We start from the raw sequence: 20,958 nt of genomic DNA, 5'->3' as shown, positions 1-20,958 counted from the left end.
ACTACCAAAGCAAAATCTTTCAAGTTGGAGGGGGACAAGGCATTGTAACAAGTGATGAGGTTACCTGTCACAGCAAGGTGACCCCTCTCTTCCTGGGAATAGACCCAGCAGTGTTAGGGCAGCCAGGTGACATCATCGTACCTACAGCGAGGACACGGTGATGTCAAAACGAAACTAAGTAGGAGGAGGCACAGAGCAGCAGCAGCAGTTCAGCTCATCAGTGGCAAGCAAAATTATGTAAAGTAAGTTACAAATGATGCCACAGCGAATCAAGGTCAGGCCGGGCTGAGGCTGAGCCCTGGATGCATGGCATCCCGGCGTCAGCTCCCTGTTCCCTGGCAATTCAGAGTATGTGGGCCATAGTCGGAGACTCCCACGGGAACAGCGAGATGTGCCTCTAGGAAAACACTGACAGCTCAGCAGCCGTTCTCGGGGGGTAAAACGCCTGCACGCCCTCCCCTCCCAAAACCCAGCCTCCTCGCCAGGTAAGGGCACTGCAGGACTTGAGCCGTGCCGCGATGGCTTCAGCACAGCCCGTCCCTGGCGCCGGAGCCTGGAAACGCCAATCTCCTGCTTTATGCCCGAGCAACACCACATCGCTTGCCGCTGCTCCCCGTGAGTGCACGCTGGGTTCAACAATACTGCGCCTTACATGCGGCCGGTGCTGAACCACGATGGTCATGTTGGACTCCATAATCCCCTTTCCCAACACGGGAACCCAGCAAAACACACGGCAGCTACCCTCGGTGAGAGCAGGCGCTCGTATTTATTCTGGGCTGCACACGCGGCTCTGCAAGGGTGGGGGGTCCTACGCAGGGAATTTGGGGGGGCGTGGGGGAGAGACGTTGATGGAAATCTGTTAGGTCTCTCCCTGCATTCAGGTAAATCCCCTCTGTATTCCGGATGTTTCCACCATAACCACACAAGGTGGACTCCAACTCTTCCAAAATCCGAGCTCTGACTTGCAAATAACGCCCAGGAAGAATTCCCCATTAACCTGGGACGGCTCAGTGGATTTTTTTGAGCTCTTGACTGAGACTACACGTGGGGGGAGCAGAAGTCAAGCATGTTGTTTAACACTCCGTCACGGCAATCCACCCACAGAGACCCCTCTCCCAGGTCTGCCAGAGGCCAGCAACATCCCATCAGCTCTGGTCTAACTGCCACCTCACCGCAGGCTGGACGCATGGCTCATACGGAGCAGCCTCCCATGCGGGTCCCCTCGGGTTTCTGTGAGTCTGTGTCTCCAAACAGGGATGCTACTGGGAGCAGAAGAAAGGCAGGGCAAACCAAACGGGGCAGGGAAGCCAGACAATTAATATAACCTGCCCTCTGCATGAGGGATAAATTGGCAGCTGACAGGTTATAATCTGTGCAAGCAGGATCTTCACAGGAGAGGTGAAGGCTCCATTGGGGGCCAATTGGATGGTTAATTAGGAGGACAAAGCAGAGGATTCGCGAAAATGTTTATGAAACAGTGCTTGGCAAGGGAGCCTCTGAGAAACGCTCACCAGAGAGGAGTTGCTTTTGGTTAGGAGGAGGAAACACGAGGGTGAAACAGCAGAACTGAGCACCGAGAGAGAAAATAGCAATGCAAATGTCCGTAAGGAGGACGGGGGATTCCCAAGTGCAGTGCAGAGGAGTTCAGGGAAGGACCCTATGACATCTAATTTTTCTAGAAATACATGGGCCGTGTCCTCCCTCTTCCTCCTCCCTCCCTGGTCCCCATCCCTGTGACCAAAAGAGCCGGGGCAGCGCGGAGCAGCCTCTCGAGGTGGCTGGCAGGCAGCCGCCGCGGCCAGCCAATCCGCGCCCCCTTCGCCGTGCAGAGAAGGGCACGAGGAAAGCAATTAAACCGAAGCTTTGATTAGGACTCACAGATGACTGCTTGTGTTAGAAATGCCTGAGCTTCTTTAAGCGTCTTGGCGGTGGCTGGAGCCGGCCTGATCCCCCATCCCCTCCTCAGCGCGTTGCTGCTGCAGCAGGAGCGTGACTGATGCTCTCTGTCCCACACACGGCTCCGAGAGCTCAGAGGTAGGAACCAGTTGCTAAGAGACAGGACTGTACTTTCCAGCCCACATCCAGACCTTTGTCACCAGCTCAAGGGCTTTCTGCTGGATCACAACGCCCGAGGCAGGTGAGCGGGAGCAGGCAGGCCTCCTCCCAGCCCGGCGGAGACGCCTGGTCCGGGCTCCGGGAGCCGCACGACCGACCAAACTGATGATGGGCATTGACAAACCCGAATGTGTCCCCAGGGGACGAGCTCCCGTGGGCTGGCTGCTTGTCCCAGTGCTGTGAGACTGGAACACCCTGTCGGTGACTGGGCACCAGTGCGGACGGTACTCGCAGCACCGAAACCCAGAAGGTTTTGGATGTCTCGGCAGCGTGGATGAGTGGATGACTCAGGGTTTGCTTTGAGATCACTCCTTCAAATGCAAGCCAAGCCAGGAGTCCCAAACTTTATTCTCCTTTGAGGGGGTGGCTCAATGAGTCTGAATTCACTTCCAGCCCGGAGACTGCCATAGCAGAGACCCGCTGCCATACCTGGCAACCGGAAAACCCAACTCTGAGCCACAGAGACTGAGTTACCCCATCTTCCCCAGCACAACCCCCTGCCCCCTTGGTGAGGAACAGGTCCATCGAGCCGCTAGCATTGCCTCTGCCTGCGTGTCGGAAGGGAAACGCATCCTCCTGGGCTGCCGAGCCGAAGCAGAGCAAGGACAGAGAGAAACCATTCACACAGCGTCTCGGCTTCCCCACCACCGTTCCGTGAAAGGCCCTGTCCCGCGCCGGCAAGACACAACCAGCCTCCGCTTAACTTCCAGTGACCACTGCCCTCGTCTCAGACACGCAGGAAAGAAACGGCTACACCAAACCTCTGCTCTTACCGTCTGCTCCCGTATACACGCACACACAGTCTGCAGCTATTTCTCCTCAAATAAATTGCTACTCTTTGGCACCAGCCATAAAAGTGGAGGTCAGCAGCGTTCCAACAAAGACTACGATTTTGGCCAACAGGTACCTGCCCTCGCTACAATCAGCTAATTAAACCAGACACCGAAACTCAGTGGTGGCTTTGGCCCGTCTCGATGCCATTCTTTAGAGGTGGGCACAGCTAATACAAGATCGGGGAAGGTAATTGCTGATTTGCACTAAAGGAGGAGATATGAACACGCGTTCCTCTGTCACAGCAATGCAGACAAGGTTTGGGAAGCCAGAGCATCCGTGCGGGCTGGGGGAACGGACACCCCGCCGATGCTCCTCCACGCCTCTGTGGTTTCCCCATTTGTTTTGTCCACAGCGTAAGTTCATAGACTGCTCATATCAGGCCTAATGTAACAGCAAAACCAAAACTGTAGAAATGATTTTAGCCGGAGATCATTGCTGAGAATGGTTTGGACAAAGAGATTCTTGAGAAAGTTCTCACTGAAAGGAGTGCAGCCACCTCTCCGGGGCTCTGCGGCCGTCCTTAGTCAGCGGCCGAATTCCCCTCCCTGCTCGTGGTCAGAGCGAGCCCCTCTGAGTCACGGCCCGCGAGGAGAGGTGAGAACAGCCCACACACCGCCCTCCCAGACAGTCCTCTCAGCCCCGCGCTACTCGGGGCCCGCAGTGCTCGGACCCCTCTTCCTTTGCAAAGGCGGGACGTCACCTGAAGAGTCGGAACAACGGCACCTCATCAGACCTGGATTTCTTTCCTTTCCATTTTGGCTTCATTCAACAGAGCTGCGCTTTGTTCGTTTGCTTTTTTACCTTCTTCAGAGCAAAACCCACCAAGAACCACAAATCTGGAAGCAACTGTGGGGTGAGGGAGATAGCTTTCAGATGAAAGTTACCCGAAAAACGCTCTCCCTCTCGGATCAGCGATGCCGTCGATGTTTCTGGAATCACGTAGGACGTACAGCGTAGATAGTAGACAGGTGATTCTTTCAGAACCTGTTCAGTCAGACACGTATCAGGGGACTGGGACCGGGAGAGGCAGTGGGATGCGGGACCTTTGCCGATGCAACTCCAGGTCTCCCCTGCACCGGTGACCGCAGCCAGTCCCCGAGGCTGAGGCTGTCTGGGGATGGTGGTATCTCCCACCGGAGCTGCGTCACGTGTTCCATACCGCACTACTAACAACCACGGTGCGGCAGAAAAAAAGCAAGGACTGAATTAGATGCTGGTTTCCCCCCTTATCACTAGAAGCGCTTCAGCAGGCTGTCCCAGAGGGGTGGGAGTGGGCAGGAGCTGGAAACGGGCTCTGCTGCCAGGTCTCCTGCTCCCGGCTTGGCGAGGAACTTCATTCTGCCAGTCTGCATAACTGCAGATCGTCACAGCTCTTTAAATTCACCTTGCAAAGGTACTGGAGGCTTTTGCTGCTGCCTGGTCAGCTTAAGCCAGCTCTGAGGCCCAGAGGACTGGGTATCACTGCTGTGACTCTCACCACGAGCGGCTCCAGAAGTAAAAACTGCTCCTGATGTTGCGCAAACTCGGAGCTGAACGTGGAAGGGACGCTGATGCAGGAGATTCTCTCCAGACCGGGTTGGATGGGACCACGCACCCGGGCCAGCATCGTGCCGGTCTCCTAGGCGCACATTTCAATGTAAACCCGCCATGGGTTCAGCTCCTCGGAGGAGCCAGCGCTGCCCCGCGTGCTCAGGGGTAGGCTGCTTCACAGCAGGTGAAGGCCCTGCACGCTCTAAGAAAGGCTGGTGCTATCGAAGTAATAGACAGTTTCTCAGATAATACCCTCAGGCCCATTTGCCTCGTCTAAGGCTCTTCTGAATGGTCTTGATTTATTTTTTTGTATCACTTGAAGTCCACAGAAAGTCTAAGTGGTTATTCACATAGTGAAAACCTTCTGTTGACTAATGTTCTTAGAGGTTTTAGACGTGCAGCTTTTTGGGGCACTGAATATGGGCATTGAAGGGTACTTGTACCGGGGAAAAATGTAGCCTCTATTAGCTGCTGGAGCAGCATCTTTCCGGCATGCCCGGCTTCTCAGCTCAAGCGTTCTGCCGCTGTGCTGGGCTGTCCCAAGGCCGGCCACTGCGGCTTTCACATCACAACGCTCCCTGTCTCCGGAGCGAAAATGTATTTAGGGCTAGGCTGTATTGTGAGATACACGGTGTCCCGTGCGATGCTTTCCCTGCTGTCGGTGAAAGGCCTCCACCCGTTCTGCTTTTTGGCCTCATCAATTCTCTCTATAGCGCTCCCCCCGCTATAGCACCTTTCCTCGGGTGAGTTTCGCCAGGCACGACGGTGAAATAATTTCGAACATCTGGCGCCGGCGGAGCCAGCACAGGTGAACCGTACTTGTACAACCACAGCAACCCACCCGCACAAACCTCCTCAGCCTTTCCGTAATGCCGACGGGAACCTCAGAACCTCGTGTCAGCTCTGCCGGGGACAGGGAGAGAGCAGGCAAGCAAAATCACACGTGGGCAGCGCTGCAGAGCGTACCCAATCCCCGAGCCTCCGCACAGTCCCCGAAGGGCCGGCCTGACGCCAGGCTGCCCCTGCCTCATCCCGCAGCGCTCCCGCCTGCACCACGGGCTGCCAGGATGAATCTGTCCTGCGAGGCTGGCCACCGCTCCGGAGTTGTGACAGGCTCCCACCACGCACGGCATTGATTTAGAGAGTGTGTAACCGCTCCCGCAGCTAACGCCCGAATCGAAGTCCGAGGCGAACCCTCCCCTGCACACACCGCTGCTACGGCCGAAGCCATCCGCGTCACCAAAGCGCTGCCCGTTTCCCTGCGCCGCGTCTCCATCTCACTCTACATTTGTATGAGAGAGACTGTCTAAATGATGCTAAATGCTAAGGACAAGAGGGACACGAGATTTTAATGAACTGCACCTTAGCACCTTGTCACGAACAAATTCTCCCACAGTTCTTAGCAGATCTGGGGAGAAGGGAGAGCTCTGCGCATCCAGTACCGGGGTTCGATCCGGTCCGCAGATAACGAGGCGTTTTACACCCCAGCGCGCGTTAGCCACGTGAAGGAAGGGCCGATCTGGGCACTTTGGGCTGTATCCATTGTCTGTGCCGCAGCAGCACACAAAGATACCCTCCTCCTCCTCCTCCTCGGTGCAGCCTAAACGCGGTTTTTTCCAACTCCCTGACCTAAAGGATGCGGCATCCAGCCCGTACGTGAATAGGGCTGTCAGACAACAATGTCCTACGCTGCTAAGCCTCACGCGTTCATCTGCGTAGGGTTTTTTAATTGTATGTGCTAAATGTCCGGCATCTTTGGGACGTTCATCTGGGAAAAAGAAATCTGAACAGTCTCTGTGCCAGACATCCGTCCGCACTGCTGCTCCTATTCCCAGTGCATTCTTTGCGAAGACCACCATCTGCTCTGACCACCACCTAAGGCAGATGCCCCCTTCTCAGTGCACAGTCCCAGCTCTCAAGCCACCCAAATCTGATTAGGCCTGTTCTGATGAGAGGCCTGGAGGAGGGCAAGGGAAAGTTACTCAGGAGCGAAAATAATAACCACATGTTAATTACGTTTTCGCTACAGATGCGCAGAAAATACGCAAACCAGCTCAGGATGCCTAAGCCAAAAGGAACAACTCTACCGGGTTGCTGCTGAGGGGTTATTGGTCTTTGCGTTTGGGATTTTTTTTTTTTTTTTTTTTTTCCAGAGGAGGAGCGGCCCCAGCCCTGCCAGGGGAAGGAAAGATCTCATCCCCACTGCTGCCCTCTACGCGCTCTTTACCACCTCTCTTCCAGCTTTCGCTCCCGGTACCTGGGATTTCCTGTAGCGACCTGCAGATACAGCACAGTGATGCGCACCCCCCCGCCTCCCCCTGCGCTGCGCCCGGGCCGTGCGTGTTTTGCCCGTCTCTTCAGCCGTGGGACAGTCCCGAGCGCGGTGCTTCTCCGGCAGACGTGCTCAGAGAAGGACGAGCGGACAGGACGAGCCGTATCAGGTTGCTGAGGAGCACAGCCAGGAGAAAGCAACCGAAACGCCGCTCCAGAAGTATTTGGGAAAAGCAGCTGAACAGGCATTAAACCAGAATACACGCTTTGCTGTCGAGCAAAAGGCTCGTATTGGCTCCGTGAATTATTTGACTGCGTGCATGAGAGAAATGAAATACACCCACAAACCCAGCCCAAACCACCGGGGATGAGGAGAGCACTGAATTATCAGGAGCTGAAGAAAATCCCCGTCAAGTTATCTCTAAATTTAAGAGCCACTTCAGGCAAACCCAAAAGGCAGCAACTGCATCCATCTGAAACGGTCCACGGGCTGCCCGGCAGAGAGGGGCGCGGGGGGGCTGGGGAGGGCCGGGACAGAGGGGCCAGGAGGCAACAACTTCTACAGCCCCAGCGCCGGAGGATTTGGGGGAGCGCGACGGCGGGGCTTCCCTACAGCCAGTGACTCCGTGACGCGCTCCCGGCCCCAAGGTCCGGCAGGCGCTGGGAGAGAAGCGGGTATCGCCCCTTGGAAAATTCAGCTGTCCCCCGAGGGCATGCCTGCTTTTTGTTTGTCGGTTTAGGGGAGCCCGGGCGTATCTCCTATCTGTAGCCTGCAGGGACTCTGCCGCGGAAGATGCGGGGGCCTAGACACGCTCCTGGCTGAAACTTCATCTGCGCAGAAGCCCTTCGGGAATATGCGGGCTTGTGCCGGCCTCGTTGAGCTGCTGACCCTCGGGACTCCCTCCCGGACAAAGGGGAGGGGGCGTCTGGCTAGCAGCAGGGTCGAGGGAGTCTGGCTCGGCCTCTCTGGGGTACCATGACTCTGCAGCATTTGGAAGGGCTGGGATAGAGTCGCCGGCTAGATGGAGAGGAGCCGGGGGAAGCGGGGTGTCTGCGGAAGGGGGTACCGCTCCTCGGCCGCCCTCGGCAGGGGCTCTTCGGGGGGGGGGGGGAGCGGGAGAGGAGGGCTGCCAAGAGGTCTCAAAAAAAAATTGCGAGGCATTTTTTTGGGGCATGGCATGGGGGAGGGGGGCTGCAAGGGGAGAAAGAAAGGCGCCTCTGAGCACCACGAAGGGGAAGGGAGAAATAATGACCCTTCCCCCTCCCCCCAATAATAAGGCAGACCAGATGGGAGGTAAATAGTGCGTTTAGAAGCATTTGCCACAGATGGGCTGCCCTCAATGGAAGCATCCTCCAGCCACATCAATGCCGGAGTCTGTGTGTGCACAGAAAACACTGCACCCTTTAGAGCAGCGGCAGCAGCAGCAGCAGCGGGGAGAGGAGAGGAGGGGAGGGACGGGGGAAAAAAACCCTCCCGGAGCCCTTCTGCGCCCGCTGCCCCGCAGCGGTCCCCGGCGGGGCCCGGGCCGTGCCCCCCCGCAGCGGGGGCCGGGGAGCGCCGCCGCGCCGGGCGCACCCGGGCGCGCAGGGCCGGGGGCCGCCAAAGTTGCGCGTTTCCCTCCGCGCCGGGGAGCGGGGCGCGCTCGGGACGGGAACAATGGGGCGGCGGGGCAGCCCCGGGCGGCGGCGGGGCGGGCGGCAGGCGGCGGGCGGGCAGCGGGCAGGCGGGGAGGGAGGCGGCCGGTGCGCCCCGCGCCGCCGGCCCGGCGGGGCGCCGAACAATGAGGCTCCGCCGGGGGAGTTTCCCGGGACGGCGGCCCGCGGGCAGGCGCGGGGGGGGGCTGCCCTAATCCGGGCTCTGCCGCCGCCCGCACCCCCCGGGGCACCGGCTGCAGCGGCCGCGCCGGGGCGGGCAGCGCCGCGGGACGCCGGGGCCGGGCGAGCCGCAGCGGGCCGGGCTCGGGCTCGCTCCGCTCCGCTCCGCTCGGCGCGGCGGCCGGGCGGGCAGGGCGCGGCGGCGGCGGCGGCGGCGGGGGGTGCCGGCGCCCCCTCCCCGCCGCTCTCTGCCCTTGACTGCAGACCTGTCCCCGGCCGTGGGGCGGATGGGAAATGCCGGGCGAACGTGATCGGACGGGGCGGGGGGGCGGCGGGGCCCGCACCGGGCGGCGGCGCGGCCCCCCCGCGGGGGCAGGTGCACGGCGGCGGGCGCGGGGCACCGCCGCCCCCCGTTCCCCCCCTCCCGCCGGCAGCGCCCGGGGCCGGCGGCCGCACCGGATGGGACGGGGACGGGGCTGGGGGCGGGGGGGGGGGGGGGCGGAGGAGGGTGCGAGGCTGCGGGCGGGCGCCTCTCCCCATCCGCATCCCGGGCGGCTCGGGGCGGCGGGGGCGCGGCGGGTGCCCCGGGAGCGGCGGGGGCTGCGGGAGCGGCCGGGCCCCGCGTCGCTCCCCGCATGGGGCATGCGCGCTCCCGGCGGCCGGCGGCGCGGCGGGGCTGGGCCGCCCGGTGCTGACGGGACAGGGCCGGCGCGGCGGTGGCGGTGGCGGGGACCGGGGCCCCGGGGGTGCCCGCCCCCACCCCGGGCAACCGCCCCCCCCCACCCCCCCCCCGCCCGCACCCCCGGGGAGGACAGACAGACACGGACAGGCAGGCAGACAGACAGACACAGAGCCCCCGGGGCACGGAGCGCACTAACCGTTCCCGTTTTCACCGGCACATATACCACCACTTGACCCATCTTCGTCGCCTCCCTGGTGCCGTTTCCCAGGCGGAAGCCCTTGGACCGGACCCAGAACTGGAACTTGCCTTTCTCCCCCCCGCCGGAGCCGCCGCCGGAGCCGGATCCCCCCTGCAGCACCTCGGCGATGCGCTGGTACTTGCTCCGGGTCACCGTCTTGGTTTTGGCCGAGTCCCCGTAGGTGCGCAGGCACCAGTCCCGGAACTGCCGCCCCAGCTCGCTGTCCCCGGGGCGGCTCCCCCGCAGCAGCAGCGGCGGCTTCGGCATCGCCCGGCCGGCAGCGGCGGCGGCGGCGGCGGCGGCGGAGGAGGAGGAGGAGGAGGCAGCGGCGGCGGCGGCCGGCCCCGCGCCCTGTCCCGGAGCGGGCGGAGGGGCAGCCGGGGCGGCGCGGCGAGCCCGGCCGGCGCTGGCGCGGCGCGGCCCGGGACGAGCTGCGGGGGCGACGGCCGGGATGGAGCGGGGAGGGGCGGGGGGGGGGTGGCGGCCGCGGCGGGGGTGGGAGGGGGGGGGGAGCCGGGGCTCGGACAGCGACCCGGCGAGCCGGGCGGAGGGAGGCACCGGCGGCGCCAGCAGCAGCAGCAGCCGCTCCTGTCACAGGATCACAGGCGGCTCCGGCTCGTCCCCCTCCCTCCCTCCCTCCGCCCGCCCGCCCGCCCGTCCCTGCCTCCTCCGCCCCCCTCCGGCCGCCTCCTCCTCTCAGCGGGATCCCACCTGTTAGAGCGGCCGCGCCGCCGCCGCCGGGCCCCCCCCCCCCCCCCCGCCTCCCCCGGCCGGCCCGCCCCGGGGCCGCCGCTCCCCCCGCCCCGGCCCTCGTGCTCCGGTGGGATGCGCTCCCCCGCCTGGGCCGCCCCCCCGCCGCCCTCTCCCCGCTCCCCGGCCCGAACGGGCCGGGGAGCGGGGAGAGGGCGGCGGGGGGGCGGCCGAGGCGGGGGGGTGCCGGGGGGGCGCGGGTCCAGGTGCCGGTCCCAGACAAAGGGCCGGCGGGGCGCGGGTGCACGTGTGCGGCGGGACGGGCCGGCGGGGGCGGAGGCGGGCACCTGCCGAGCCGCCGCAGAGCCGGGGAGGAGCCGCGGGGGCAGCGGTGGCGGCGGGGGCCGCCGGAACGGGCGGGACGGAGCCGGGAGGAACGGGCTCGCCCCGCAGCGCCCTCGGCCGGGGTTCGCCCGTAGCCGTTGGGGCTCGTCCCGCCGGAGCGGGGGAGCCGCACCCCGCCCCGAGCCCGGCGCCGGGGCAGCCGCGGTCCTGCCAGCCCCGGAGCGGGAAGACAAAGGCCGGACCCCGGCCCCGGTGCCTCGCTCCGCTCCGCTCCGCTCCCCCCGCGGCCGCCCCCGCCCGCCGCGCCTGTTCCTGGGCGGGAGCCGGGAGAGCATCATCCCCGCGCCCCGGAGCGGGGGAGCCGTCCCGCGGCGGGAGCGAGCGCCGCACCGCAGGGCGCGGGGGGGGGGGGGGGGCTCGGGCCGCGGTCCCGCGCCTCCGCCTGCGAGGGGTCGCCGGTGGTGGGCGGTCACGGCCCGCCGGGGGGGCGGGAGAGGGCCGCCCGTCCCCGGCGGCAGCTGCGGCTCTGTGGCTCCCGGGCGGTGGCACGCGTGTGCCGTGTTTCTGGCGGTGCCACGCGTGTGCTCCCGCTCTGTCCACGGTGCCGCGCGTGCGCTCCCTGTCCCTCGGTGCCACGCGTGTGCTCCATGGCCACCCGGCAGTGCCACGCGTGTGCCCCTGGTCTGTCCATCAATGCCACTCGTGTGGTCCCAGTCTGGCCATTGGTGACACGCGTGTTCCCCTGCTCTGTCCATCAATGCCACACGTGTGGTCCCAGTCTGGCCATCAGTGACACACGTGTGCCCCTGCTCTGTCCATCAATGCCACACGTGTGGTCCCAGTCTGGCCATCGGTGACACGCGTGTGCCCCTGCTCTGTCCATCAATGCCACACATGTGGTCCCAGTCTGGCCATTGGTGCCATGCATGTGCTTCACACCCACCTGACAGTGCCACGCATGTGCTCCTGATCTGTCCATCAGTGCCACTCATGTGGTCCCAGTCCGGCCATCGGTGACACGTGTGTGCCCCTGCTCTGTCCATCAATGCCACACGTGTGGTCCCAGTCTGGCCATCGGTGACACGCGTGTGCCCCTGCTCTGTCCATCAATGCCACACGTGTGGTCCCAGTCTGGCCATAGGTGCCATGCGTGTGCTTCACGCCCACCCGACAGTGCCACGCATGTGCTCCTGATCTGTCCATTAGTGCCACTCGTGGTCCCAGTCTGGCCATTGGTGACACGCGTGTGCCCCTGGTCTGTCCATCAATGCCACTCGTGTGGTCCCAGTCTGGCCATTGGTGACACGCGTGTTCCCCTGCTCTGTCCATCAATGCCACACGTGTGGTCCCAGTCTGGCCATCGGTGCCATGCGTGTGCCCCTGGTCTGTCCATCAATGCCACTCGTGTGGTCCCAGTCTGGCCATTGGTGACATGCGTGTGCCCCTGCTCTGTCCATCAATGCCACACGTGTGGTCCCAGTCTGGCCATTGGTGACACGCGTGTGCCCCTGATCTGTCCATCAATGCCACACGTGTGGTCCCAGTCTGGCCATCGGTGCCATGCGTGTGCTTCACGCCCACCCGACAGTGCCACGCATGTGCTCCTGATCTGTCCATTAGTGCCACTCGTGGTCCCAGTCTGGCCATTGGTGACACGCGTGTGCCCCTGGTCTGTCCATCAATGCCACACATGTGGTCCCAGTCTGGCCATCGGTGCCATGCGTGTGCTTCACGCCCACCCAACAGTGACACATGTGCTCCTGATCTGTCCATCAGTGCTACACATGTGGTCCCAATCTGGCCATCGGTGCCACGCGTGTGCCCCTGGTCTGTCCATCAATGCCACACATGTGGTCCCAATCTGGCCATCGGTGCCACGCGTGTGCTTCACACCCACATGGCAGTGCCATGTGTCTGCTCCTGCTCCTGCTCTGTCCATGGGTGCTGCACGTGTGCTCCCTGTCCATCAGTGCCACGCATGTGCTCCTTGCCCACCCGGTAGTGCCACGTGTGTGCCCCTGGTCTGTCCATCAATGCCATGCTTGTTGTCCCAGTCTGGCCATCAGTGCTACGCATGTGCTCCCGGTCTGTCCACGGGTGCTGTGCATGTGCTCCCTGTCCATTAGTGCCACACATGTGCTCCTGGTCTGTCCATCAATGCCACACGTGGTCCAAGTCTGGCCATCGGTGCCACACATGTGCTTCACACCCACCCAGCAGTGCCACACATGTGCTCCCAGTCTGTCCATCAATGCCACGCATGTGGTTCCAATCTGGCCATCGGTGACACACATGTGCTCCCAGTCTATCCAGCAGTGCCATGCGTGTGCTCCCGGTCTGTCCGTCTCTCCCACGTGTGTGCTCCCTGTCCATCAGTGCCATATGTGTGGTCCCTGTCTGGCCATCAGTGCCACGCATGTGCGCCTGGTCTGTCCATCAATGCCATGCGTGTGGTTCCAGTCTGTCCATCGGTGCCACACGTGTGGTCCTGGTCTGTCCATCAGTGCCATGCATGTGTTCCCTGACTGTCCATCAATGCCATGCACGTGGTCCCAGTCTGTCCACGGGTGCCACACGTGTGCTTCATGCCCACCCGGCAGTGCCACGCGTGTGCTCCCCATCTGTCCATCAGTGCCACATGTGTGCTCTGTCTGTCTATTGGTGCCATGCGTGTGCGCCTGGTCTGTCCATCAATGCCACACATGTGCTCCCAGTCTGTCCATTGGTCCCACGTGTGTGCTCCCTGCCCATCAGTGCCATGTATGTGCTCCATGCCCACCTGGCAGTGCCACGCGTGTGCTCCCAGTCTGTCCATCAGTGCCACATGTGTGCTGCCGGTCTGTGCATTGATGCCATGTGTGTGCTCCCAGTCTGTCTGTCAGTGCCATGAGTGTGCTCCATGCCCGCCCAGCGGTGCCACACGTGTGCTCCGTGCCTTCCCGGCAGTGCCACGCATGTGCTCCATGCCCTCCTGGCAGTGCCACGCGCCTGCTCCGTACCGGCTGGGGACACGGCAGTGGTGCGTACCGAGGGCTGCCTGCGTTGTCAGCAGCAGTAGGGCCGGCGTGAGGACGTAGATGCAGGAGCCAGGAGCCTGTGGGAACCTGGAAGAGGAATTTGATGTGTCAGGGAGTTGTCTGAGGCCGGTGTGGAGGTGCAGGGCGCGGTGGTGGCAGAGTCAGCCAGCACACAGGCCACCACGGTGTCATGTGCCCGGGGCTGGAGGCAGCGGGGAAGGTGAGGGCACTTCACTGGCTGAAGGGCTGTTTTCTTCGCTGCCCCTTGCCCCGTGCCGGCCGCACTCTGCCCGTCTGACAGATCCCCAAGGTGGGAATTGAATGCTGCAGGAGCTGAGCCATGCGTTAGCCATGCCAGACCAGGTACGGTGAAAACAGGGGATGTCTGCGGCACTGGAGCCTTGAAATTAATTATTGAACTACGCCATTGTAAATCACATTGGCCCTTTCTACCCCACTGGATCTCTGGACACCTCTCAGAAAATTCCCAGTGTTGCCATCCAGGTTGCACTGGGCCCAAGATGATGCTGCTGGAGAGGGACTCGTGGAGCGCAGGAGGTCTTCCCGGTTTGGGTTTTCTACCACATAATATAGGACGCCTACAGGAACTTGCTAGTGCACTGCAGTATTTTTGCTGACCAGTAAAAATAAGATGGACATCCTTTCAAGCCTCAGTCAGCCCTGGAAGCACAGCCTTCTCGGGGTCTGCTGCGAGGAGCAGTTGGGGGGAGGGAAATGGCAGAAAAGAGAAGGGCATTCTGCACAGCTGGGGCCCGGTGGGCAACTTTCTCGCAAAGACTTTGCGGATGAAGTCAGGCTCAGCTCTCAGCCTGCTACAGCACGTGGGTGTCTCGCCTGCACGGCCCGAAGCAGCAGTGACCAGCCAAACTCGGTGTCCGGAGCCGGCTGGCACGGGGGTGGCCGTAGGGGTGGGTGGGATTCCCTAGGAGAACTCTATGAACAGGCTTCATAGCTGGAGTCCAGCTGCTTTGCAGGAGATGTTGAGTGAGGAAGAGAGTAAAAGGACGCTTTGCTTTTGCTGAGGAGGTGCTGCCTTCCGCACCGTGACCAGACCTCCTGGCTGAGGTCATCGCTGAATTCCCCGCCTTGCAGTTCAACCACTCAGGGGCCAAGGGGAGAGGGAATGTCCTCTCGCACCACCATAGGCATGGACAGAATCACAGAATCACTAAGGTTGGAAAAGACCTGTAAGATCATCAAGTCCAACCATCACCCCAACCCCACCATGCCCACTAACCCATGTCCCGCAGTGCCACGTCCACACGTTCCTTGAACACCACCAGTGATGGTGACTCCACCACCTCCCTGGGCAGCCTCTTCCAGTGCTTCACCGCTCTCTCCGTAAAGATATTTTTCCTAATATCCAGCCTGAACCTCCCCTGGTGCAACTTGAGGCCATTTCCTCTTGTCCTGAAGTCTTCTCCTACCTCAGCCCACCCATTTGAAGCTGAGGTAGGAGACTGCATGTCTGTTGAACCTGGACATTTTCACATGAACAGCACCAATTTGGGTTTTATCACTACCAGATCATGATGACCATCGAATGTTAGCTCCATCAGTGCAGAGCAGAGTGATAAGCATTATATTTTCCATAATGATTAATAGACACCCCTCCTGGGCACGAAGGACACTTTGCAGAGTAAGACGCCAGCTGAAGGGCCTGAGTCTGTCCCAGAAAAGGGGAAGGAACTGGCGGAGGGGGCTCAGGGAGGAGTGAGGGACCGCGCGTGGTCGTCGGTTGGTCGCAGGCTCCCTGAGCCTGCTCACAGACAGCAGTTTCTTTGGGTGGACACGTACTTGGCGTGGGGGGAGCCGGTTGCTCCAGCCACATGGGAGGCATGGCTGATGGAAGGGAGGGACTTCCGCGGTCTTCTCTCCAGCAGTGACTGTCCTCTGCAGAAAATTGCTGGGAACTGCAGTATTTCCAGTGAATGACCTTGGTCTGGAGTACAAGACTCACTGGGCTTGATGTCTCTGCTTCCTGGTCCTCTAGATGTGGCGAGCTATGTCCCTGCTTCCTGGTCCTCTAGATGTGGCGAGCTATGTCCTGCTAGCCTTTCCTTTGGCTGGGGCTCTCCTGTCTTCCACCTGGTTTGGTTTGTTAACAGTTGCAGTTACATGTCTTGTCTGCTCTTTGGTGTGAGTGGTTGAATCTCTCTCGTGTTTCTGTCAAGAAGGTTTGGGGCGATCCGGAGGGTCACTCTCTGGAGAGCGTGGACAGGAGTTTCCCCAGTTTGGGAAGGCACGGCCAGCCAAACCAAGAGCTGCTATCCTCTGCGTGAGCATTTTGGGAAGACCACTGACACAGGGGCTGAGTGTTCAGGTCAGTACTTTAGGTGCCAGTCCAGCACGGATTCAACAAGGGTTTAACTTGCACTGCATGAGCAGTCTCATGATATGCCAGATTATAACACATGATACTGAGGCCACTCTTGTCCTTAAAGATAGGGGGGAAAAAAAAAGTGGAAATGTTTGGTGGCACTGGACCTTAAGCTGTCGGGTCTGGATGACAGGTATGGGTGGGTACAGCACAGGGTATTGCGGCAGGCTTTTTTATAGACGAACACATGATAACTCCAGGCCCATTGCTATTTATACCATATAAATAAAAGTTGTTCTTAGTAACTTCCAACAAATATTAACTAGACGTTAGTTCTCTTTGTAACATTTTTTCAGGTAGGGGTACCCCAGACCCTGGACTATCATATTGGTTTGTGATTATTCTTTCACATACATAAAACCAAGGAAATCAGGCACTAGCGATCGTAATACCTAGAAAATGCTTCATTGGAAATATCAGGGCAGCTTAGCCGAGATGGGAGCGGAAGAGGGAAGGCTGCAGTGCCTCTGGAGCCTGGTGAGTGTCCGGAGAAGGTACGTGGCGTGTGCCTGGAGGTCCCTTCTCAAGGTACAAGAAAAAGGGATGATGAACAGAAGTATGAGTCATCCAGACTGATAAAACCAGATAATTTTTACCCACCTTATAGCTAACCGGTGGAACTTATCACCACGGAGAGTGTTTGTGTATGCAAAAGGACCGGGTGCCTCTTTGGAGGAGAAACACCTGGGAAGGTATGGATTTAAGAAAGAGAAGGGTGAGATAAGCACTTGTGCTTTAGGGGATAAGTCTGAAACTGATGGTCAGGAGTGAGAAAGATGCTTCCTTTGAGGATATTTCCTTCCCCAGTTTTTCGCCGTGGCACCGAGGTCTTCCTTTGAAGTGTCTGATGCTTATCAGGGCAGGGGCAGCACCGCAAGGGACCGATTCAGCTCAGCCGTATTCCCGCATTCCCTGTATTTCCCGCAGCCGTCCTGTTCAGCAGCCACCGCGGTCAATCCTCGCCGTCCGCCCAGCACCACGAGCGCAGCGAGCCCTCAGCCTCTGCTCCGAGCCTCTGCTCCGGGCTCCCGCTCCTTCTGCAAGAGCCTGGCTGGTGCCTCGGTGGGGCAGGGCGGTGGGAGAGCTGGGCCCGGGTGAGTGGGAGCGGTGACCCCCGCCAGGCGTGCGGGACCGGGCCAGGGACCCTCCGACCCACCCTGACAGGGGCTGCCTGCTGATGGGGGGGGGCAGCGGTGGGCGCTTCCCAGCCCTCACCCCGGTCACCCCCACAGTTACGTTTACGGCTTACGTGGGAAAGTGATAACTGGAAAGTACCCTTCTCCTCCAAGCTGTTTCAAGTGCAATTTATCAGCTGGAAACCAGGGCAGCCAAATACCGTGTAAAAAGCCGCGTACGGCAGGCCAGCAGCAAGCACCCCATGGACCCCGCCGTGCCAGCGGTCCCCCGCAGCGCCCCGGCTACGCTGGTTTTGCTGGTCAGCGTAGGATTCAAGCTGGATTCGCGCTTGAATAGGACCCAAACTGGAACCATTTACCAAATACCCCTGAGTGCTGGTGGGTGGGGGGAGAGGCAGGCAGAGGGGTGGGTACGGGGGGAGCCGAGCCCATCCGTGGACGTGGCCTGGTACCGAGCAGCGCCGAGTGAGCCCAGGAGTTAAGAACCATCGCTTCTGCTGGCAGCTGGAGTGCCTCGCTGGGGAATGATAGGGAAATGTTGAGGTACTTGTGGGATCACTACGGATGAGTGTTTGGCGCTCATAGCTTCAAGCATTCAAAGCCGGACAGGCAGTGTTACCCGGGCGTCTCGACTGCCTCTACAGTCGATGCGCGACGATGAGAATCCTCAGAAACCATTCATCCCAGTGCTCTAAGTGCTCAGCGTGGAGCGAGTGGAATCGCGCGCTGGAGCTGCCCTGTTCTTCCTGACAAACACAAAGGGAGTCCGCATGTCCCTCAGTCTGCGTCTCAGACGTTCACCCACCTGAGGCTGAATGGGAGGGCTGCGATCCGCCAGCGGGAAAGCAGCGATCCGCCAACGGGAAAGCAGCGATCCGCCAACGGGAGAGCTGTGATCTGCCAATGGGAGGGCTGTGATCCGCCAACGGGAGAGCTGCGATCCGCCAATGGGAGAGCTGTGATCCACCAATGGGGGGGCTGTGATCCGCCAACGGGAGGGCTGTGATCCGCCAATGGGAGAGAGATGATCCACCAATGGGAGAGGTGATCCTCCAATGGAGAGCTGTGATCTGCCAGTGGGATGCGGTCAAGAAAAAGGGGACCGATCCCAAGTTGTCTCAGGAGAGTCATTTTGGGAGAGGTGCAGAGAAGTGTAAAGGCGCTGGTGGAGCTCTGCCTGCTCTCTGCTTCTGGTGAGCCATGGCGGGAGAATTTCGCCTGAGACTGGTGCAGAGCGAGTTCGCCGGATTGCTCGGGAGAGGGGAGAGTGTCTCACAGAGGTGACTCAGCTCACTGATCTCAGCCAAACCAATGCTGAGAGAAGACGCATTTGTGGACCATCAAGAGGTAGACACCAGGGAGGGACACGGACTAAACCCCAGCACCACCTTGGCATGAGAACAAGTAGGAATAAATGGACTATGTATAAATCCATGTTTGAAATGAGGAGATGCTGACCAAGCATCAGAGCTGTCAGTCTCTACAGGAGCGATCGCAGAAGAGAATTGGGGAGAGAACGCAGCTGCTGCGAAAACGGAGCTTGGTCAGGTTATGAATGACATGGCACAGTGCGGCTGCCTCTCGCAGCGGAGGTCTGGGCACCGTCTAAGGTCCCTTCGGGGTCTCTGTCCCCAAAGTGAGAAATCAATTTTAATTCTCCTGTAGTTTTTGCTAACTCGAAACCTAAACAATGAGATTTTTCCAAGTAGAATTATTCTTGACTTTAATCAAAACCTAATTTAGATCCAGGTCAGATAATAAGTCAAAGCAGCTAAGGGTAGTCAGCAAAGAGCGTGAATTCCTTCTAGAGCCTATTGGATTTCTGTCCATGTCACAGCACCGAAACATTTTTTGGTGTGGCTTTCACTCGGGAGAGGCCTGGGACTGACACAAGCGGCAGAGCTGGAGTTACAAATTGAATGGGGATTTGTGGGAATAATAGACATTTTTCCCACCTTCTTATTCTGTCTCCAGCGCGGCGTCAGAGGGCTGGGAATCAAACCACATGGACGCTCAACTGATGTGCTCGGGGGAAAAACCCCAGAAGGAGTGCTGTAGCCTGGGCGCTGCGGTGAGGACCGAAATACCCACCAGCTGCCAGCGCTGTGTGGGAGCCCGGGCCGGGAACAGCCAGGGAGCTGCAGATCAGGACTGAGCTACATTTCCAGAGCTGCGTGGGGAAGTCTGATGGCACCTGCCCACATCCTCTGCGACTGCACATGATGCCACGTCTCTCTCAGTTTCAAGATCAGCAAATTTACCCTTCTCTGCTTTTTTGTTTTCAGGAGAAGGAAGCAAAAACCCAACCGGGAGACCAGAGATTCCCAGGATAGGCTGTGCTAATGCAGTACAAGCGGTCACCAGGCAAGCCTTGAGGAGACGGGATGCCCTCTGCAAGCTGGAGCTCTCATTGTCTGTGTGGCAGAGGACAAGAAGGGAAGTAATATGAACCAAAAATAGTCTTACAGTTTGGGAAGTGAAACTGTGTTCCTGTGACCTCTCACACTTGTGCTTATGTGCAGGGCAGGGGGTTGTCTTGCTCCGCCAGTGGAGAGGAGGGCTCTCTCCTTCGCTCCAGGTGTAATCCGTCCCTCCAGGCACATCTGCTCGGGCTGTCCTCCCCCGTCCCATCGTCCTCCTTTGAAATCCTTGCCATGGGTGCACTCCAGCAGCAGCTGCAGCTGCAAACATCTGGACGGGGCTTTCCCCTGAGCCCCTTTACGCTGCTCTGAGGTCAAGGGATTGCTCTGGGCTCTGAGGAATCCCCGCTGCCTCTGCGGGACCTCTGGGCATGTCCTGGCCTGGGTGGGCAGCACCCATCCTTTCAGAAGGGAACTGAGAAGTGGGGGTCTGGCCTTTACCTTAAAACACGTAAATGCTAGTGCTTAAAGGCACCGCTGGCTGGTGGGGAGGGGAGGAGGCAGCAGAGACCTTGTGCCTGGGGAGGGCTGCCTGCTCCTCAGGGCCCCCAGGAGAAGCCGGGTTTAAATTTTCGGTGTGCTGGTGGGCACGAGGGCCCTCGTGACAGTATTTCTGGGTGGGATTTAATGGACTCGGGCTGAATCCTGGAAACCCGTGCAGCAGCGGAATAACGAAATGCAGGCTGTTCTTCGGTCTGGCTGCATCCCACCTCCGAATACTTTAAAGGCTTTGACACAGCTGTTAACTCAGCAGCGGACGCTTCTCCATGGGGCTCATCCGTCCCCTTCCCTGCCCGGCTGGGTGCCCCGTGTGTCTATGTTGCGGCCGCTGTGTGGGTGCTGACCGCAGGGAGCGTGCTGCTCCTGGCTGTCCCTGAACAGGTTCCCTGGTGCCGAACGTCTCCAAAGGCTCACCGCCACCAGACCTGGAGAGCCCCGCCTGCAGCGTCGCCTCCGGGAGACGCTGAGCACCGGCAGGGCTCGTTACCCGTAACGGGACGAGCGGCACCGGGGCACTGGGCAGAGCCAGGCCACCAGCCTGCAGGGTCTTTCCTTCAACTTTCTGTGTCAGACAGTGGCTGAGCGAGCACGGGGGCAATTTCTGTTGGTTTTATTTGGGGGGTGCGTGGCTGGTTTTTTGCCTCATTTCCTAGAATTTTCTCAGGGATGTTGAAGTCTGGTCTGGTCCCAGAATAAAGCAGATTCTGTGTTGTCCTGGGGCTGAACGGGTTAATTTTTGTGCTTCTCTCCCCAGCTCGCTGCGGACTCTGGCTGGGACAGAACATCTGTCTGTTGCTATGGCTGCAGTACACTTGAAGGGGATGACTGGATAATTATTGCAAACATCCATCCTGCCTGATGTGCTCCCGGACCCTCCCTGCCCAAACGCAGGGGAGCGGCCTCCAGGTTCGGGGCACAACTTCAGTCACAGGGATCCTACCCAGGGATGCCGCGTTGGCAACA

At 60.2% G+C, this 20,958-nt stretch overlaps 1 protein-coding gene across 1 annotated transcript in view; it reads right to left on the bottom strand.

The window, feature by feature from the left end:
• The window catches only part of NOL4L (nucleolar protein 4 like), a 61,697-nt gene extending 51,945 nt beyond the window's left edge, over positions 1–9,752 (bottom strand). The window contains exon 1 of the mRNA XM_059827133.1: positions 9,444–9,752. Within this exon, the coding sequence (XP_059683116.1) occupies positions 9,444–9,752 (309 nt within the window). The remainder of the gene's footprint in view (positions 1–9,443) is intronic.
• Positions 9,753–20,958: the final 11,206 nt, after the last annotated feature.

The sequence above is a fragment of the Gavia stellata genome, chromosome 20 (genome assembly GCF_030936135.1).
Source record: "Gavia stellata isolate bGavSte3 chromosome 20, bGavSte3.hap2, whole genome shotgun sequence".
In the NCBI taxonomy this organism is placed as follows: domain Eukaryota; kingdom Metazoa; phylum Chordata; class Aves; order Gaviiformes; family Gaviidae; genus Gavia; species Gavia stellata.
The sequence above is the reverse complement of the archived record's forward strand: the minus strand, read 5'-3'. Positions and strand labels throughout refer to the sequence as shown.